The sequence below is a fragment of the Cryptomeria japonica genome, chromosome 1 (genome assembly GCF_030272615.1).
Source record: "Cryptomeria japonica chromosome 1, Sugi_1.0, whole genome shotgun sequence".
NCBI classification, from domain to species: Eukaryota; Viridiplantae; Streptophyta; class Pinopsida; order Cupressales; family Cupressaceae; genus Cryptomeria; species Cryptomeria japonica.
Genome location: NC_081405.1, coordinates 211,372,700 through 211,393,045, shown reverse-complemented (window position 1 = coordinate 211,393,045; position 20,346 = coordinate 211,372,700). Strand labels below are relative to the sequence as shown.

The 20,346-nt window shown below is 38.3% G+C and overlaps 1 protein-coding gene across 8 annotated transcripts in view; it reads left to right on the top strand.

Moving 5' to 3' along the window:
• The first annotated feature begins 4,340 nt into the window (after window positions 1–4,340).
• The window catches only part of LOC131030343 (twinkle homolog protein, chloroplastic/mitochondrial), a 275,817-nt gene continuing 259,811 nt past the window's right edge, over window positions 4,341–20,346 (top strand). For 7 of the 8 annotated variants that reach the window (XR_009371605.1, XM_057961108.2, XM_057961107.2 and 4 more), the window contains exons 1-6: window positions 4,341–4,588; window positions 4,674–4,817; window positions 5,459–5,583; window positions 6,335–6,390; window positions 6,498–6,555; window positions 6,711–6,836. Coding sequence is in view for 7 of the 8 variants with exons in the window: in XM_057961108.2 (XP_057817091.2) it covers window positions 4,694–4,817; window positions 5,459–5,583; window positions 6,335–6,390; window positions 6,498–6,555; window positions 6,711–6,836 (489 nt within the window). In the remaining variant the exon portion in view is untranslated. Of the gene's footprint in view, window positions 4,589–4,665; window positions 4,818–5,458; window positions 5,584–6,334; window positions 6,391–6,497; window positions 6,556–6,710; window positions 6,837–20,346 lie in introns of all 8 variants that reach the window. The other variant, XM_059216816.1, reaches the window with a different exon arrangement.

Here is a 20,346-nt window from a genome sequence, read left to right as displayed (position 1 = left end):
TGCCTCAAGTGGCAATCTAGATTAGCCTAGTATGGGAGGCACTGCTATATATTTAGATAAATCTATATATTTATTTGTTGAAAATTTGGAATATATAACCAATAATTTAGTGGAGACCAAAACTATTTATAAAGGAATGCAAGATGCCTTCCAAATTTGGTGGCAAAAACTCTAAATTGAATATGATTCAAAGGTAATCATCAACTTGTTATTTGATCCCGAGAGATTCCATAGTAAAAATTTGACAAATAGCAAGATAGTTGGGAAAGATTCAAAGTTTGCAAGACAAGTTCGAGAAGGTTCATTTTAAGTATGTTCCTAGAAAATGTGGTAAAGTAGTGGATAGGTTAGCCATTTGGGCTCCTAACAATTCTAATCTTAATTATTATGTCACCCAAGCTTCAAGAGGATTTGAGAAACATTCTATATTTTGATTTGTCTCAATGAATTACACTACAAAGGAGAACCCTAACTTTGCGCTTTTCAAAATCCTATGTGGAAATTTCAAATCACTCCCAATTTTTTATACCAGCTTATTGTTATACACAATGTGCCACTGAGAGGGGGGGGGGGGTGAATCAATGGTTTTCAAACTTTTCCCTTTAACTATCCTATGTGTGAATATCAATTAATACATCAAACATAAAGCATACTTACCGGTTAGATGGGAGCCTATCACAAATACAATCACACATGAAAAGGGACATCACATAACACCAACATATACAAGGAAAACCCAAGATGGGAAAAAACTCGATGAGAAATGTTGCTGGAGTCTACTGCTCCAATCCGGCCTCACAATGAACTCTGATTACAATGTTTAGGGCACCGACCCAAGGACCTACAACCCCTATACCAAGCTCCAATCCAATGTTCTACAAAGATAACAAATCAATACATAAGTTGTAACCCTGATTATAAGTGAATCTTGCAACCACTGCATATAATCTGTCTACCGGTATCACCCCTTCTCTGCCTTCCTGTCACTCTGCCTCTCTTCATCTCTCTGTTGGATCACTATCTTCTACTCTCTGCTACTACCTTCCGACTTAATTCTATCGGCTACCTTTCTTCTGCTTCTGCTATGTCGAATCTCCTCTTCACATACTCTGAACTTCAACACTCTTTGTCGTCTTCCAACTTGATCTAGCATTACCGGTTGGCTTCACTAATGCTTTCTTGCAGCTTGCCGGTTGCTTTAACCTCCTCTAAAACCTATTATTGGTTGTCTCCCTTCTGCTTGATCTCTATGATCCTTTGCAGATATCAGTCTTCATCTACTTCTCTATTTGGACTTTGGCATTACTTGGCAACATCTCTCTCTGAGGCATCATAAAATTTTGTCTTTGCCTTGCATATTTATGATCTGACTTTCCTGCCAAAAGCAACATTCAAACTTGGCACCTTAGAGTTTCTTCCATTGATCACAAGGCACATCGAATCCAATCAGATCTCCTTCTAGAGATCGATCACTTGCAACAAATCAATCAAGCTCTGCCAATCTCGTGACTTCTAACACATGTTTGCTAAGTTTAGCAAACACAATCCTGTATGTTGACCTGCATCTGTCAAATGCCATAAATGTCTCAGTTGTTTCCTTTGACAAGCGAGCACAACCTGCAACAAATCAATCAAGCTTCGCCAATCTCGTGCACGTCTACTTTACTCTGAGCTACCTTCTGGCAGGCTTGATCACCACTGGTTCTCCCCTGCACTTAGCCTCTTTTCTGCTTACCGGTTGCTTTGATCTTATCGGTTAAGCATATGCTAAATCCTCTCACTGGTTGCATCTCCAACACACAGTTTATATGATCTTCGATGAAGTCATTGAATTTGGCTCTCTACTGCTCTTTCACACTCCACTCTTCAACATTCAACATGCAGCATCGACATCTCCTGGTCTTTGGTTTGCATACATCTATCCATGCTTTCCCACCAAAACACAAATTCAAACACTCACGCGATTAGGGTTTCTTCTTCGACCAACGAGCCATACCATATCCAATCAAAACTCCTCAAATCATGTCTCAAAGATGATTGCCTGTACATCACTACCAACATCGTGTCTTCTAGTGCACGCCTTCCATCTTTAGCAATCTGCATTCAATCTGTTGGCTCATCTTTTGGTCAATTGCCATAAATGGTTTGATGGTTTGCTTCACCTACTTTGATCTATATCCAGACATCTTGCATCGATTAGTGCACTCCATGGATCCGATTAGATACATCCTACCTCAAGCCGCAACTCCTCTGCAACTCAACCCATAACAGTCAGTCAACATTTAAATGTCGACCAACTCTGCAACAACCTCACCGTCACGACACTTCACCGACCTCTGCAAGCTTGCCACTTCAACTCCACGTGGCATCCCTATCGGTATCCATCTCAGCCAAGACCTCTGTGTTAGTTCAGACAGGATCAACGACCAACCACTCAACCGAGTTCATGTACCGGTCCCACTTTGCTTACCAGTTTTCTAGCCTTGCCGGTATATCTTGCCTTGCTGGTTAACCTTCATACCTTCACCTTCCTTGTGCTGGTGAATCATGTCAGTCCGGTCATCAATCATGCCGATCCTTAGCAGCAATCTTGGATGACTCATCGTGTGCATCTTCATCAGACTGAGAGTACTTCACTTTTGTCTCTCGGTCCACTTGGTAGTATGTCGGTATCCTCCTTGTTTACCAATTGACATGTTTCTGCCTTTATATCGGTAGTGTGCATGATATCTTCATGCCATCCATCTCCAACTATTATGCATCTGTGGCAACACCACTTTCCATTTGCATACTAGTAACTCCATGTGTGCCTCATTTTCATTTGACTGGTTCTCTTCTCAACCGGTTTGCCAAGGAGGCAAACTCACCATCTTAACTATTCCTTCTCTACCCTGATAGCACATCACTAATCTCAACCTCAGGGGGCTTCCTCATATTCTACATTACTCATCCGGTCTATGCATCCAATTACCCGCCTTTGCTTGCTCTATCTTATCCCGAAGAGTCATAATGCATTCCATGTATGTTAGGAGATAAGCCAATTAATTACCACTTACCGAGAGAAGTGAATCCTTGTCTCCTGTGGGCCAATGATATAAGAGAATCAGTTATCAACATATTGTGCACTTCAACTTTCAGTTTTGCACTAATATGACCTCCTTGTGTGAGCAGTTACATCTCCTACACATAATCTGGTAGACATCCCCTTTGTCTACTTTACTAACTTGCAGCAGTCCAAACTCTGTCGGTCATGTCACCAACCTGTGATGACCTAGTCTTCCAGTGGGAGTCCTGCAGTTTCACATCCACCTGTCATCAACACAAGTCAACACTAACTTGTGTACCGATGATCTGCAATAGTAGATGACAACAAGGATAACAATACACTTCAACCTCCCATACCGGTTGACATCAATGACAACACAATGCCAACACTTACTTGGCAAGTCTTCTTCTTATAACAAAGGTTTCAGGGCCACATCATCAAATATGATGCCACATCAACATGTTTTTTGCCAAGGTGTCCAAAACAACCCAAAAAATGGTGAGACCAATGATCGTGCAAAAGGGAGACCCGTACTTGTGCAACTAATGTGATATCACATGATTGGTTGCTTATAACAACTATGGGTAGTCATCATCAACAATAACAACTTTAAAGCCACAACTATTGGTGCAATATTATAAAAAAAAATGGACATTAAATTAACAAGTGCGAATATTAAATCAACAAGTACGAGTATTGAATGAATGAATGGGTTTTAATGACGTCCATGAGACCCAACATCCTAAGAGACCCAAAAGTTTCAAATTATCCTAGTTTGAAGTTCTTTTCCATGCTGGATCTTCTCTTGTGAATCTTGATTAAGAGGCTCGCAGTTTTGTGAAGTCTCGACTCTTCAAAAAGCTCGCTCAGACTATCCACTTTTAATTCATTATCAAACTGGCTGTGAATGTCTTCATACGCTGTACACTCCATAATGAAATGCCATTCTGTTTCTACTGTCCTCTTGCTGCAAAACATACACGTTCTTTCTTCCCATTCTTCTTTTGACACCTTCCATCTACTAGTTTCACATCTCAAATGGTGAGATCTAGTCTTTAATTGCACAATTAGAATTTTGACCTTACTATTGATCGCCAACTTCTACCTAGTCCTACGAAGTAGGTCCTCTCCGCTATATATCCTTCTCTACATTGCCCAAGCTTGAACTAATAGCTTTAAGACACGTGAAAATGTACATTGAGATCTATTCAATATGAAAAGTTTTTTAAAATAAATAAATATATAAATAAAAGAAAAAAGCTTTATGAAGCGCTAGTAAATGGTCCAAATTTGCTCATCAAGACCACAAATGAGTTCCCGCCGACTTGAACAAGGTATTCTCTAGAATGCTGGGCGCGAGTTTTTACCTTTTCGCTTGAGCCAGATTGAAAAATTTCCTCAACTAGAACTAGACGAGTCAAGCAATTCGTTCCAGCAGCTATATTTCATCACAGACGATTCCTGCCAACATCTAGAACTAGACGAGTCAAGCAATTCGTTCCAGCAGCTATATTTCATCACAGACGATTCCTGCCAACATATGTATTTGTTGAATCATTAATTTGATATTGTATATTCTCAATATATTTTTTTTGGTTGACGGTGTTGACGGTGTTTAGTATTGCAGTTGCATGGTAGAAAGCACGGATGCAAAGGCTAAACGTGAGTTCGCGAGGTCCCATGATTTTTCAAAGGGCTGCCAATCAGAAAATGAATGCCACCGGAATTTCCTTAAGACCCTTCACTTCATCTGACACACTCTTCACTCCCGGTAGTCAATCTCACATTGCACTTGCAAACTTTTTTAAAATTAGGCGAATAATCCTTTTTGGCATCACTTCAGCCAAAATTAAAGGTGACTGGCGCTAGGTCTTCTTAGTTTTGGATTGGGTAGGAGTTCAGCATTTTACCATCTCTTCTGGGGTTTGAACTTGGATTTAATACTTTTTTTAATTGCTTGAACTCAATTGTCTTAGTTTAAACACTTCAGCATATCTCGGTTTGAATTAGGTGCTTCACTTTGTTAGAAGCCCACTTGGTTTTACCACTAATGGTCGTTTTTCTTAATTTAAACACTTGGTTTTACCTATGGAGCTCATTTTACTTATTCAAACATTTTATCATGCCTTCAGAATTTGAAATCAGACCTTCAACTATGAAACTCCACTAAGTTTTACCATCTGAATTTATAGCTAGTATATTGCTTATAATATTATTAAAGAAGTTGTGCGTGTCTCTGTTACTGCAAATGATACCAGATTCTATTTTGACATTAGGAAATGGCCTTTTGCTGCCATGAAAAAAGAAACTAATATTTACGCAAACCTTCTTTGAGGTTGGTTTTCAATTTCAAAGTGTTTTGTACTGGACCATTTTGTTATTGATGGTTTCTTACTCTGGTCTATGTACCAGGCAAAGGAGACAGCAGAAACGGAGATGCTCAATTGGATTCTTTACAAAAGAAATTGAAAAGGTTGAATACTATTCCTCAATCGCACGCACTACGTGGTCAACATCAGAAATGTCTCTGTCTACAGGTGCACAATAAATCGCCCCTTTGCAGCACTCATTTTGATCAAAGGCATTGGGAAATGTTTTTGTTTTAAAAAATGCTGCTTTGTTTCACATTTTGAATTGTTTTAAGAATGTTGGTATTCTTCGACAATATGGGCAGGTCTTTTTTTCATAAGCAAAATGGCTATTATCTTCATTGTCATTAAGTTTAAATGTTTGTGGTTAGTTATGTTCATGCGAGTGCATTATGTTTTCCAGTCTTTTATCTCAATATTTTTATAACTGGGCTTATTATATTTTGGGGTCAATTTTACTTATTTATGTAGGTTGTAGAATACATATTTCACCTGCATATTTTCTGCATATGGTTATTTACTTATTTCAATTGGATTTGAGTGCTATTGTACTTTTCTTTTTGTCCGAGACAAATGTCAACTGCTTTGCTTATATGGTTTGATCTCTGGAAGGGTGCATTTCATTGTTCTGTTCGATTTCAAGTTTGAAAGCTGATCAGTACGGAACTATTCCCATTATATATACACATGTACATGTAGGCAAACACAAAAAAAGTATTGCATGCATAGTTCCACACACAATTATAGAGAAGTATACATACACAAGCATAGACACAAACATACTACGTCTCACACACATAGACACAATACACACTAATATTCACACACACACTGATATACCATGTGCATGCATACACAATATTGAGTTTTAGTTTTGCACAACGTTTGACAAACTTGCTTTTTTGTAATGTTGTTACAGTTTGGAGGAGAAAATGCAGGGGGAAGGAATCATTCACTTTTTATTCTTCAATATGGGTGAAAAAAGAATTCTTAATATGATTTGAAGAATTGTTCTTGGACTTGGTCAATTCCTTTGTAGCGTTTTACCATGTCCAGTCTCTTATATATGAAAACTGTTGCAGAAATTTGGCTTGGGGGCAGTGCTATAGAGCTTATTGTAGCTGGAGTGGTATGATACAGGTATGGTAATGGCATCATGTGGAATATGTTATTACTTGCTTGATTGTAATTTAGGAAAGTTCCTCTTTAGATCTATTTTGTATTTTTCTGACTTTATCAGATGAAGAATCTATCAATCTAAATTTCTTTATCCAAATTCTTATATTGGGCTGTAGAGTGCTTGTATGCCAGCACTTTTATCCTCACATTTAGACACTGCAAGGTGTACCTCAAGTTGTGGAGTTAAGGCTAGACAGCACTTCACCGAAGCAAATCTGCATTTACAGCAAGTTTCTGTGGAGGTTAGTGCATCCAGAAATCATTTCTCTTTTTAAACAATTCTATTCTTGCCAAGTTAATATTTGAATTATGGAGAACATGAGTGCTTCACTTTTTTTGTTTGTTTGAAAGTGTAGCCTGCTGTTCTTAATATAATACATTGGGAATTAAACTATTGTGATAAAGTTTGAGGAATGCTACTTGTATATATTTCACTTAAAGACAAAATGCTAACTAATATATTTTTGGGAAGCTCTTCAATACAAACAATAGAGAAGCATTTGAATCCTAGAATAATGACAGCTGGTCCTAAATATTTTTTTTTGCTTGGTAACATGCTTCTTTTTCAAACATAGGCCAATAAGAAGCCTTGTACAACACGGTCAAGTTATTGCAATATTTAACTTGCCATAATCATTATTTACCTCTTTCATTGGTATTTCCCAGACAACTAATGTTAAGTATGTTTACAGGTGTAATTATAGCAAGGCATTGATCGGAATCAAGTTTGTAATTTAGGGGACAATATATCAGCTATGGAACTTAATGTACCATAAAAAATGGAAATTGAACTATACCAAACAGAATTAATAGTTGCTAAAATTGCTGAACAAAACAGGTTCTCACTGTAACTGCGAGTGTATATGATGATGACAATCTTTGTAGGAGAGATGTATGCATTGAACTTTGAATTTTTGATTTTAATTCACATTTATGATTTAATTTTTCAAATGAAATCTGAAACAAACTAAAATTTGTTTTGGTACCAAACAAATTCTTTGCTTAAGTTGTGAAAATGTTTGTTGTTTTGCCTAAGTCTACACAAACTTTACCATAGCCCACCTTCTATTTCTTGGTTGAGAGGCCATATGATGCGAGAACTTGAATAGGAACCTTTGGTAAAGCTGGCCAGGCCCAATAAATTCTTGAGACTTGTGAAGCTCCTTGGATTTGACTAGTCTCTAATGAATTATTGTTACTATCAAGTTATCAACAATGTAGCCAAGGTACTAGATTCTATGGATGTTGAAAACGTAGTTGAGAAAATTTTACTCAATAATAATTTGGCTGACCCAAAATTTTCAAAAGCTCGGACTCAGGAAAAACTCAACAGATATTTTGAACATAAAAAAACAATAAATTTTTAAAACAATTCTTCAAAAACATGCATGCTACTGAATTGAGGGAACATATTACTGATTTTATTCATATATAGATAAAAAATAGAGTTTAATATATATCATATGCCAAAACATAAGTTCAATACATATCTGAAATGGTAAATGCATAATCATTAATGATATAAAACGAATTACATATAGGCAATTACATTACGATGTTTCTAAACGAAACAATCAAAAGCAAAAGACAAATAGAAACTATCTAACTAAACCAAGCTTATACTAAATGACCATTAAATAATAATTAATTACTCTAATACCTTCCTTTAATGGTCATCCTATCAACTACACCAAGTTGACCCCTAAATTTTACAAACTTGTCCGTGCTCAAAGACTTGGTGACAATGTTTGCAGTCTGGTCCATAGTTGGAACGTACTGCAAGACCACAGTTCCATCTTCAACAAGTTGACGAATGAAATGTCAATGAAGCTCAACATGTTTGGTTCACTCGTGGAAGATTGGATTCTTGACAAGTTTCAGCACCCTCTAATTGTCACAGTACAAAGGTGAAGGCCTTTCTTGAGACATTTTCATGTCAAAAAGTATCCTTTGAAGCCAAATTGCTTCACATGTTGCCTTAATAGTTCCCCGATACTCTTCTTTTGTCCAGGAAAGAGCTACTACTTGGTGCTTCTTACTGGTCCATGTAACTGTACCCGTGCCAAGACTAAAGACATACCCAAAACTGCAATTTGAGTTTGTAAAACCAATCAGCCGATGATCTTTGTTTTTGTTGTACAGAATGCCAAAGTCAAGTGTCCCTTTCACATATTACAGTACATGCTTCGCTGCAACCCAATGTTCTACTGTAGGGGCTGTTATGAAACAAGATACGTAGCTCATATCATAACTAAGATTAGGTCTAGTGGCCGTAAGGTAGATAAGGCTGCCAACTAGTTGCCTGAATGCTGACTCATTCACCAAGCTCATCATCTTGCAAATCACTGATAAGCTTTTACCACCATCAAATGATACCATGAAATGATAATTCAATGTTTCACACACGTGCCCAAAAATGATTGTCGTGCGGGCAGAAAATCACCGGAAATTGCAAAAAAAAAAAGACAAACCCTTTTTGCCCTAATAAACCCTAGGTGCGATTTGGATAGAGAAAAAATAAATAAGAATCCATGGGTTGCAAAAGACCCATGATCCACAAAAAACCCTACGTCGTGCGATGTTTTGCTGCACCGTTTTATGCAAAAATTTTGTGCCGATTTGGTGATAGAAATCACTCCAAAAAATCATTGCGTGGAATATAGAGGTTGCGCATTGGAAAAACCCTCGCAGAAGACAGACACACAGAAGACACCAAAAAAGCTTGAAAAACCTGCAATTTTTTTTACCATTAGTTGCACGATTTCTCACAGAAATGGAGCTGCAAAAATCCTTAGACACAACTGTGATGTCATAGAAACCCACACAATTTTCAGCACGACTTTAAAACAAAAAAACCCTCGATTTTCTTTTAAAAAAAATCAATTAAAAAACTTCTGAAATAATTTCAGCATTATCTACAAATTTTTTTCTTAAAAAATTCACCAAAAAATTTAAGTGGCTCTGCTACCATGAAATGGTAAATGCATAACTATTAATGAAGTAAAACGAATTACATATATGCAATTACATTACGATGTTTCTAAATGAAACAATCGAAAGCAGAAGATTGAAATAGACACTATCTAACTAAACTACCATTAAATAATAATTAATTACTCTAATAATATCAATTTAAAGTTTCAATATAAATAAAAATTACAAATTAAAGTTTCAATGTTCATAATCTATAAATTTCTTCTATAACTAAAGCTCAAAAAGGGCTGCCATGATGTAGGTGTCCTCAAATTGGATGGCCTTGCTAGAACCCTTCTTTTTCCAAATAAGTTTTTGTTTATATAATAGCTGCTATTTTGTCAAATTGCCTTAGGCTATAACTTTTTCAATGTCTGTGCTACAATTACTCTTGTCAGCAAATATCTCCCCTTTAGAACTTGGTTCTACTTTAACTTCCCTTTTGGGAATTTTCCCTATTGAGTATAGTGTTCTGTGTTCTATTATCTTCTTTCTTCATTGGTTTCTTCATTTTGTGCCACCTCTTCCATATATGCTTCATCCATTTATGTATATAAAGGGATGTGTAATTCTCTATTTGTCCCCAAAAATGTTAATTCCTCCTTATGAGAGTCAAAAATCCCACCGCAATTGACAAATCATTCTAAACTCAATAAGATATTGAAGGTATCAAAGGGCTCCTTCATTCAATGACTTCAAAATCTATCCTCTTCTTTATCCCTAGTAGGTTAAAATCAACATCCCTCTAGGTTCTTGTTGGTGATTCCATCAGCTAGTGCAATATTGTATGGAGTCTTGTGTAATGTAGGTCTTTCGAACTCTTCCATATATGTTTAGGCATAATGCTGAAATCTATGCCATGACCCACCATTACATTCTTAAATCATTTATTGTGAACATGAAATTCAATCAGGACTGGTTTTTGCTTTCGTTTAATAGAAATTTTTACTGTATATCTTATCTGTGGCCTTTTACCAATGGTTCTATTCTTATTTCAATATTTTGCAAGTTGCTTAAGTTTTTCAAGGATGCTCTCTTCTTCCGCAAGGTTGGCTGGCTCTTTAAGTAGCAAGGCTTCCGTTTTTGAAAAGAAAGCCTTGTGGTGATCTTCCTTCCTTTTCTCCTCAACAATGGTTGATTTTGCTTTTACTACAATTAGGTCATGTCCTTGCTTAGTGGGGAAATTCTTCTCTTCTTCACTTTCTTTCTCTAATTCTTCAACAATCATCTTCCTTCTTTTGGTATCTATTCCTCCCTTGGTAATTGTCGCAACTTTGTTTTTCTTCTTCTATTCAGCTATAGCTTTCTTCTTAAGCTTCTCTTTTCCTTATGAGCATTCTTTCTCTAGTTATTCTTCTTTTGTAAGGGACGATTGTGTTGTTTTTGCTATCTTTATCAATTTCCATTCTGAATCATTTCCTAATGTTTTGAGGATCTTTCTTTAGAATTCTTATCATGACATTTGCTCCTTTTGATGCAGTGTGTAATGTTCCCTTTTCTAATGCCTTAGGTTTTGCCCTAATATCACAATCCCAAGCCAAGTAAGGAATGAAATAGAGATATCATTTACCAATTAAATCTTGATTGAGACCCCTCAATCATGTTGGATATAAAATCGACTATTCCTACTAGGGTTAGGGACATTATCTTAATCATTATTGTAAATTACATAATATACACGTGGAATTCTTTTAAGGTTCTACCCAACATTATTGTAAATTACATAATATACACGTGGAATTCTTTTAAGGTTCTACCCAACAACCCATTGTCATTATGGAGCACCACTTGGGAGATCATACAAGGCATCTCGAGCTGTTCCATCCAGCCCAGGAGCATGGAATGACATCTGTCATTTGCCTCCCAGCCCCACTTGGGCTGTCTCTACCAGAATGGCTTCCTCCTTTGCACCATCTCCCTTCCATTGTGGGACAGCTAATTGGCTATAAGCTTTACAGGAATCTTCATCATCATAATTATGCATAATTATAGTAATGATAATAATATATAAATATATATGAACAATAATATGTTAATTAAATCCATTTCTACATGGATGACAAAACAGAAAATCAGTAAGATCATGGTTCATGCATTATGCATCAGACCCAAACACTTAAATAATGCACAGGAACTGTATGCTGAACTTTATTCATGTATTCAGGTTCCTCCTTAATCCCTTTCAATGCCTATATAAATCTGATTTGCTGGTTATACTCAGATATATATTAGTGTATGTCAAATATACTTAGCATATCTCTCACTTCTCAAATCTGTTTTTACTGCATTTCAAATCTGCATATATCCCATTTAAGATCTGCATATCTTCTTCTTCTAGATCTGCATATCTCATTTTCTCCTTTTCTTCTCAATTCTTTTTTCAGATCCCTCCATATATTTCTGATCTGAATCTGCTCTATATCTCCTCTAATTCCACTTCATTCCCCCCGATTCCGTTTGATCCTTATTCCCCTTTAATCTTCTAATGTTAGGGAAAGGCCACACCTCTTCATCATGTCTGCCTTTTGGCAATAGTCACAACCTTTCACAAGCAAGAGCTTCCCCCATAGTAGGGGGGCTGAGAGATTAGCATCCTTTGAAAGAGTACAACCCTTCATAATTTCTGCCCTTTTGAAAGAGTCACTTCCTTATTTACTTCCCATTCTTTTCTTTTCCATTAATCCTTCCTTGATTCACATTCTCCCTTCTTTCTTCCTTTCTCCATATCCCCCCATTCAAATGAAGTTCTCTTCTCCCTTTTATATCTCATGTTTGAGGTAGTCACAACTTTTCATTTCATGCCTTTTGACCATTCAAGATTTGTATCTTCTTCTTCATTATTTTGCCTTTAATAATATTATTAAAAATCAACAACATTGAAAATGGATAAAATGTCTACACCTTTAGGAAGCTGTATCTCATAATAATTCGCTACAAACTTCCTCAAGACCTTACTCGTCCAATCTTTTTTCACTTGAACTTGTTGTAGGTTCCTTGGAGAAACCTTTCCTTTCTCAAATGAGCTAACATAAGCTCCACAACCTATGTTCTTGCTTCCTTCCCTTAAGATCAGCATGTTCTTTATATTTCATTGTACTTTTCTCCAATTTTTTCCTGACTTAGATATAATCAGTAAAATCTTTTGCACACATGTTCTTTCTGCCTAAATCAACAGTGCCCCTTAAAGTGTCGAACACTCTTTGGCTGCACCCATGCACAATCTGAAGTGCAGTTTTGGCTGTTCTTCTATTTAGTGAATTGTTATCAGCAAATTCAGCTTGTGCTAAAACTAAATCCCATTGATTGGGCTTCTTTCCGTCTAAGCATCTCAGTAGATCATGCAAATTCCTATTAAAAAGTTCTATTTGCCCATTCATTTAAGAATGATAAGGCTGAATTGACACTGAAGTTGGTATCTAATTTTCTCCAAACTTACACCAAAGATGACCCACAAATTTGAGGTTTCTATCCCAGACTGCTCTTTGGTAATCCATGGAGGCATCTTTTGATTTCTAGCATGGGATAAAATATGCCATGTTAGAAAATCTATCAACAACGACATAAATAGAATCATTACTTTTTTTCATGGCAGCCCAAGCATAAAATCCATACTTCCATTTACCCATGGCCTTTTCCAAATAAGTGACAGTTGATATAATCCAATGTTTTGGCTTATTCCTTTGGCATGTTGACAAATTCTGCAATTGTGCACCATATGCTTCATGTCTCTCCCCATCTCAGGCCAGTAATAGTTCACTTATTTGGGCTAATGTCTTATCTACTTTAAAATGTAGCTAAGCTGCCACTATGTTTTTCTTGTACATGATTCTGCCTTTTAGAGACTTAAGGTATATGTTAAACATTTTTACCAAAATAATAATAGTCCCTCTTGGATGAAACAATCCAGCCATGGTGTTTTTGTTTTGGTCCATTGGACTCTTACATGCTGTCCATGCTTCCTTGAAATCCATATCATACTTGTACAACACCCTCATGGTATTAAAACTGGTGACTTCTACTGTTATTAGTCAACAATAAACATCATCTACTTGATGCATCTACTGCTCAGTTAGATTTACCACTTCTATGCTTCAAAGCAAATGAATAATTTGGCCAAAATTCAACTCGTTTCATATGGCTCAAATGAAGTTTATTTTGGTTGTATATGTATTGCAATGTCTGATGATCTTTCTATAAGACAAATTTCTTAGGTAGCAAATAGTGTCTTCACTTCTTAAATGCTTGGATGATGGCATAAAACTCCTAATCATATATCAGAATGAGCAAGACGCTCATAAATAATACCAGAGTATTTACAAGAATAGCAAGTTTCTAATAAGAAATTGCTGAGAAGATCGTAGAAGATCTTACTAAAATAGAATATACACTATTGAGCATTAATACTAAAATTAACATTATTTTAATATTCTAATACCCTCCCTTAATGCTCAATCTATTAACTACACCTATAGACCCCTTGAATTTTACAAATTTATCAGGACCAAGGGGCTTGGTGAAGATGTTTGCTGGCTGCTCCGAGGTAGGAACATACAGCAACTGGATAGATCCGTCTTCAACCAGCTGTCGAATATAGTGACAATGAGTTTCCACATGCTTGGTTCTTTCATGGAAGACTAGATTCTTGGCGAGTTTGAGCACTCCCTGATTATCACAAAACAAGGGACTTGGACCTGACTGGGAGACATGCATATCCGCAAGCATTCGTCGAAGCCAAACCGCCTCACAAGATGCCTTAACCGCTCCTTGATACTCTGCTTCTGTCGAGGAGAGAGCCACTGCCTGCTGCTTCTTACTAGTCCATGTGACAGCACCAGATCCCAAACTAAACACATACCCTACTGTAGATTTACGGTCATCAACCGAACCTGCCCAGTCAGAATCTGTGTAACCACTGAGTGTAGGATTAGAACTCCGAGTGTACAGAAGTCCATAATCAGGAGTGCCACTCACATAACGCAGCACACGCTTCGTTGCTATCTAATGATCAGCCTTGGGAGCTGTCATGAAGTGTGAAATGTAGCTCACTGCAAAACTGATGTCAGGTCTAGTGGTAGTAAGATAGATGAGACTGCCCACTACTTGCCTGAACAAAGATTCATCCACAACTGGTGAAGATGACTGAGCTGAAAGTTTGAGCCCGGGTTCCATAGGAGTAGAGGCAGGTTTGCAATCCTGCATTCTGAACCTGTGCACAAGACTTCTGGCATACTTGGACTGAGAGAGAAAGATACTATTCTCAGTCTGCCAAACTTCAACTCCTAAGCAGTAATGTAGAAGTCCCAAATCTGTCATATCAAAGGTGCGGCACAAATCCTATTTGATCTCAGTGATCAAATGTGCTGAACTGCCAGTAATGATTAAGCCATCCACATAGACAACCACAAACAGAACATCATTACTAGTATGCTTGATATATAGGTTTGCATCAGATGGACTCCGCTGAAAACCATGATCTGTCAGGTACTTATCAATTTTCATGTACCAAGCCCGAGGAGCTTGTTTCAGACCATAGAGTGCTTTGACTAGTCTACAGACCTTCTGTTCTTGACCAGCAACCTTGAATCCTGGGGGTTGCATCATGTAGACTTCTTCCTGTAAGTCACCATTCAAAAAGGCACTCTTGACGTCCATCTGATGGACTTTCCAACTGAACTGGGCTGCCAAGGCAAGAACGAGCCGTATGGTACTCATTTTGGCTGCAGGAGCAAAAGTCTCCCCGTAGTCAATGCCTTCTTTCTGTGAGAACCCACGAGCAACAAGACGAGCCTTATACTTGTCTAGGGTTCCATCAACTTTGTATTTTACTTTGTACACCCATTTGCAGCTAATGGGCTTCTTCCCTGAAGGAAGATCAGAAAGGGCCCAAGTGTGATTCTTCTGAAGACTCTGGAACTCAGCTTCCATAGCTTGTTCCCACTCAGGTATACCTTTAGCCTTTGAATATGTCTGAGGCTCAAAAACACTGTGTATGTTAGCCATGAGAGCAAAATTGACTGTATGCTGCTGTTTGCTCTTATTACGAGAGGTTCTACCCTCAATGAGCTCAGTATCCCTGAGATCACCAATGGTCTTGGCCCACCATTTAGGTCGGACAGTAGAAGTGCTAACATCTGGTGGAGCTGGAAGAGGCTCAGGATCAGGAACAAGAGCAGCAGGAGGAGGATTATTCTCCGGAGTGAACTCAGGTAGTGCATCATCGAAAATAGATTTTGCATCATCCCTCCCATCAGGTGAACCTAATGGAATAAGAACATTGTGAGGCTGATCCTCAGAACACTGCCTAGAAGAAGGGGACTGAAAGAATCCTCTGTCTTCATCAAATACAACATCACGACTGAAGATAAGACGTTCAGTGTCTATATCTATCAGTTTGTAGGCCTTATGGTGATCACTGTATTCTGTCATCATGAGTTTCTGACTTTTGGAATCCAACTTGGAGCGCTTAGCATCTGGAATCCAAACATAGGCAACAAAGCCAAAAACCTTCAGGTGGTTGATCTTAGGCTTCCGACCAGACCAAACCTCTTCTGGAGTCTTTCCCTTAACAGCCTGAGTAGGGGAACGGTTAAGGAGGTAGACAGCAGTAAACATTGCTTCAGCCCAATACTTATTCGGAACACTCCTGTGTTGTAACATAGAGCGAGCCATCTCAACAACCATACGATTGCGACGCTCGACAACACTGTTTTGCTGAGGAGTGTAGGGTGTAGTCAACTGGCGTTCGATGCCATGGGTATCACAAAAGTTGGAGAATGCAGAAGAACAAAATTCCCCGCGTTATCTATCCTAAGAGTAATGATGCTGCGAAGGACTTAAACTTCTGAAAGATACTAAATACATCTGATTTGTGTTTAAGAAAGTACACCCACATCTTTCTACTAAAATCATCTACAATAAGCAAAAAGTATTTGCAACCAGTAACAGAAGATGTATTCATAGGACCACAAATATCAGCATGAAGTAATTGAAGTACCTTAGATGCGTGCCAAGACTTTCCATGTGTGAATGAAGTCCGATGCTGTTTGCCAGCTTGACAGGCGCCACATACTCCAAGATGCTGAGTCTGAATATAAGGTAACCTTGAAACAAGTCCCTCCCGAGATAGCTGAGAGAGATACTGAATGTTGAGATGTCCATATCTCTGATGCCACAAAGTGCTGAGAGGAGAAACACGAGCTGCCAGAGCCACTTTAGGAGAATCACCAATGTCAAGAAGCTTGTATAGGCCATGATCCTCTAGACCAACAACAACAGTAAGACGAGTCTCTCGATCAATGATGGAACACTTGTGAGCACTGAACACCACATCTAGCTGAGGAGAATTCCTCATAATCTGACTGACAGAGAGCAGATTAAGTTCCATACCAGGAACATAGTACACATTTAGGAAGATGAGATTCCTGCCACCAGACTGTATCTGAACAGTGCCTTTGCCAACAACTGTATACTCCTCACCTCCGCCAAATACAACGGAATCACTGAAAGATGAGAAGTCTGTAAACCAGTCACGCCGATGAGAAAAGTGGCGTGACGCACCAGAGTCGATGTACCAAGCAGAAGACCTGGCATGATTTGAAGACCTCTAAGCCATAAAGGCATAAAAGGCAGAGTCCTTCTGCTCGGAATGTTCAGCAACATGCACCTTCTGGTGTGACCCTCCCTGCTTCTTTTGTTCAGAAGCGAGCCTCTGACGGCAATCTTTCTTCATGTGGCCGTACTCGTGACAGTAATTGCACTGCACATTCTTCTTCTTAGCACCATCCTGTGTCTAAGAAGAGCCTTTCTGCTGAGAGGACTGAAATTTTCCTTTATCCTTGTGAAAGGATTGGGTTGTGACGGCATTTTCCGAGGAGGTTGACGTAGTACCACTACCAAACTGTTGTTTCCAACGATCCTGTTGTAGAAGTTTGGTGCACAATTCTGAAAACTTCAGGTCAACATTAGTTGAAGTAATATTGAGGGTCTCAATGAAGTGTTCATACGATTTCAGAAGACTTTTCAGAGTGATTATGACCATGTCTTCTTCCTTCATAGTCCAACCAATAGCTTCGAGCTGATCTCGAATGTCCTTAATCCTCGTGAGGTGTTCCTGTAAGGACATGTGTTCGTCCATCATAATGGAGAACAGCTGATTCTTCAGAAAGAATGCTCGATTCTTGTCGGATGTCTCATGCAATTCCTTCAGATGCTTCCAGATGTCGAAAGCTGCTTGCCGGAAGGAATCTGTGGTAACTGATCATCAGTCACGGAGAGTTTGAGAAGCATAACTGCCTCCCAATTGCGTTCATCAAACTTATCTTGATCTGCACCAGGTGTACCAGGACTGAGCTCTTTTCCCAAAACAAGTTGGTCAAGACACCTATATTCGAAAATGGTCAACATATGCTGCTTCTAGATGTTGTAATTGTTTCCATTAAAGCGTTGATTGCCTTCTAACATTAGGTTGGTTAGAGAAGCCATTTGCACGTTTCCCAAGGCACAGAAAATAACAAGAAGAGACAGGTACAACTGCAACAGGCACGGATTTCAAGAAAAAATTTCCGGCTGACCCAAAAAAATCCAAAGACAACCTAGAAATTCTTGCGAAAAACCCAGAAGGAATTTGTTGTCGGAATCTGGATCCGCTAGCTCGAAAATCGAAGCACCCCCAAAAATCGGACAACTACCTAGATTAGGGTTCGAAAAACCCACCAAGAATCTGCAAGAATAATTTATTTTCGATGGAAATTGAAGGTAAACACCATAATCGAAAAAATCAGAGGGTCGTGGAAGCCATGAAATGCCCAGAAAAATTTGCAGTCGAAAGGAACTTGGTACGGGAGTCGCGCCACCAAAATAGACGTCCACACGGGTTTGAAAACCCACAGTAACAGTCTACAGGTCACGACTCGTCTGCAGGGCACGCACAGAAAACAGGCTGCAGGTTGCGACGAGTCTACAGGTTGCGCCGAGGTTGCAGGTCACGACGAGTATGCAGGTCGTGCCGAGGTTGCAGGTCACTCACAGAGACACAAATGGTGGCTCGACTAGTCTTGCAGGTCGCGCACAGAGCCACGAACGCTGCCGAACAGAAGACAAATCGCCTTAAAATCGCGTCACCTGCACCCCGAATTGCTAGCAGATAGCACTGCGGAAGACCACGGGTTGTGAAAAAAAAATGCGACTGTTCAAAAAACACGAAGTAGTCACAGGAGCTAGGGATTTTTTTTTTTTAAAACCCTAGATGAGTTTTTAAGATTAATTGGAATAATTTTCGAAAATTTCCACTAATTGGAAATTAGAATTAAAAAATTTCCGAAAAAATTCTCCTAAAGCTCTGATACCATAAAACAGTGCGAGACACGCAATGGATTTCAAAGAATTGATTAATTAACAGAATGAGCAAGACGCTCATAAATAATACAAGAGTATTTACAAGAATAGCAAGTTTCTAATAAGAAACTGTTGAGAAGATCGTAGAAGATCTTACTAAAATAGAATATACACTATTGAGCATTAATACTAAAATTAACATTATTTTAATATTCTAATACTTTCTTTTAGCCTCCTTTAACTTATCATTAAAGAAGCAATAGGTTTACCTTCTTGGCTCAAGACCCCTCCAATTGTCGTTCCACATACATCCTAGTTTAGTTGGAACAATTTGCAAAACTTTGTAATGCCAAGACAGGTTGCGCTGTTATCTTTTCCTTCAAGAGCTGAAAACTCTTTTTTTTTGTTGTTGTCAATTGAAAATAAGTCCTACCACCCTTCATAGTTTTCTTGATAAGTCCATAAATGCCGCCAAAATATTGAATAAACTTCCTATAGAAGCTTGCTAGGCCATAAAAACCCCTTGCCTCAAAGGTACTTAGTGGTGATGGTCACTCTATAATGGCCTTTACTTTTTTTGGATGCATTTTTAGACCGTCCTATGAAATAACAAATCCTAGATACACATGCTCTTTTATCATAAAACTGCACTTTTTTCAAATTTATAAGCAATTTCTCTTCAATTGTTTAAATCCTCTAAATGCTCTTCTTTGATCTTGTTGAAATTTGAGATATCTTTCAAATAATCCTAGGTTCCTTGGGGATGCGTCCTTTTAAAATTTGACCTTGTTGGGATGTTTTGGAGACATAGGCATTAGTAGGAAATGTCCCCACCTTGTCCCTGATTTTGGAAGTTGGAAACGTTTTAGGGATGCTATTTTTTGGATAGGAAATGCCAGGGAATGGCAATGTTATTTGTTCCCTACAATTTAGTCAACATAAAATGCACTTTAAGAGAAAGGTACAAAACTTAAAAAATGGGTCGGGGGGCCCACAGGTACCTCTTTACACCAGTCCTAAACCTAAAATGCCACACTAACAACTAAAAACAAAAAACAAATTCATTTCACTATTTTTCCATATTGTGAAGAAGAAGACAAAGGAGGAGAACAATTACGAGAAGAGAAAAGAATAGCAGTGAGAAGAAAGCTTTGAGCACATCAAAACTACATCATTAACTTGAAAGCAATAAATTTATGAATAGTAGCATACGCTTTTGTTAATGTTTTTAGCAGGAGGAGATTTCATTTTGCCTGCGATGGTTTCTTCCTACACTTCTAAGGGAAGCTGATGTGTAACAGCTTCCTTGATAACTGTCACCGACCGGCATGTATGACTTGCAGCTTTGTGGGAGCCTCGTGCATGCTGGCAGTGGTTTCTTTCCTCTTCGTATTCCATCCCGAAAGAGGTTCACTTGTGTCTACGTCTTATGGCTCTTGTCGGTGC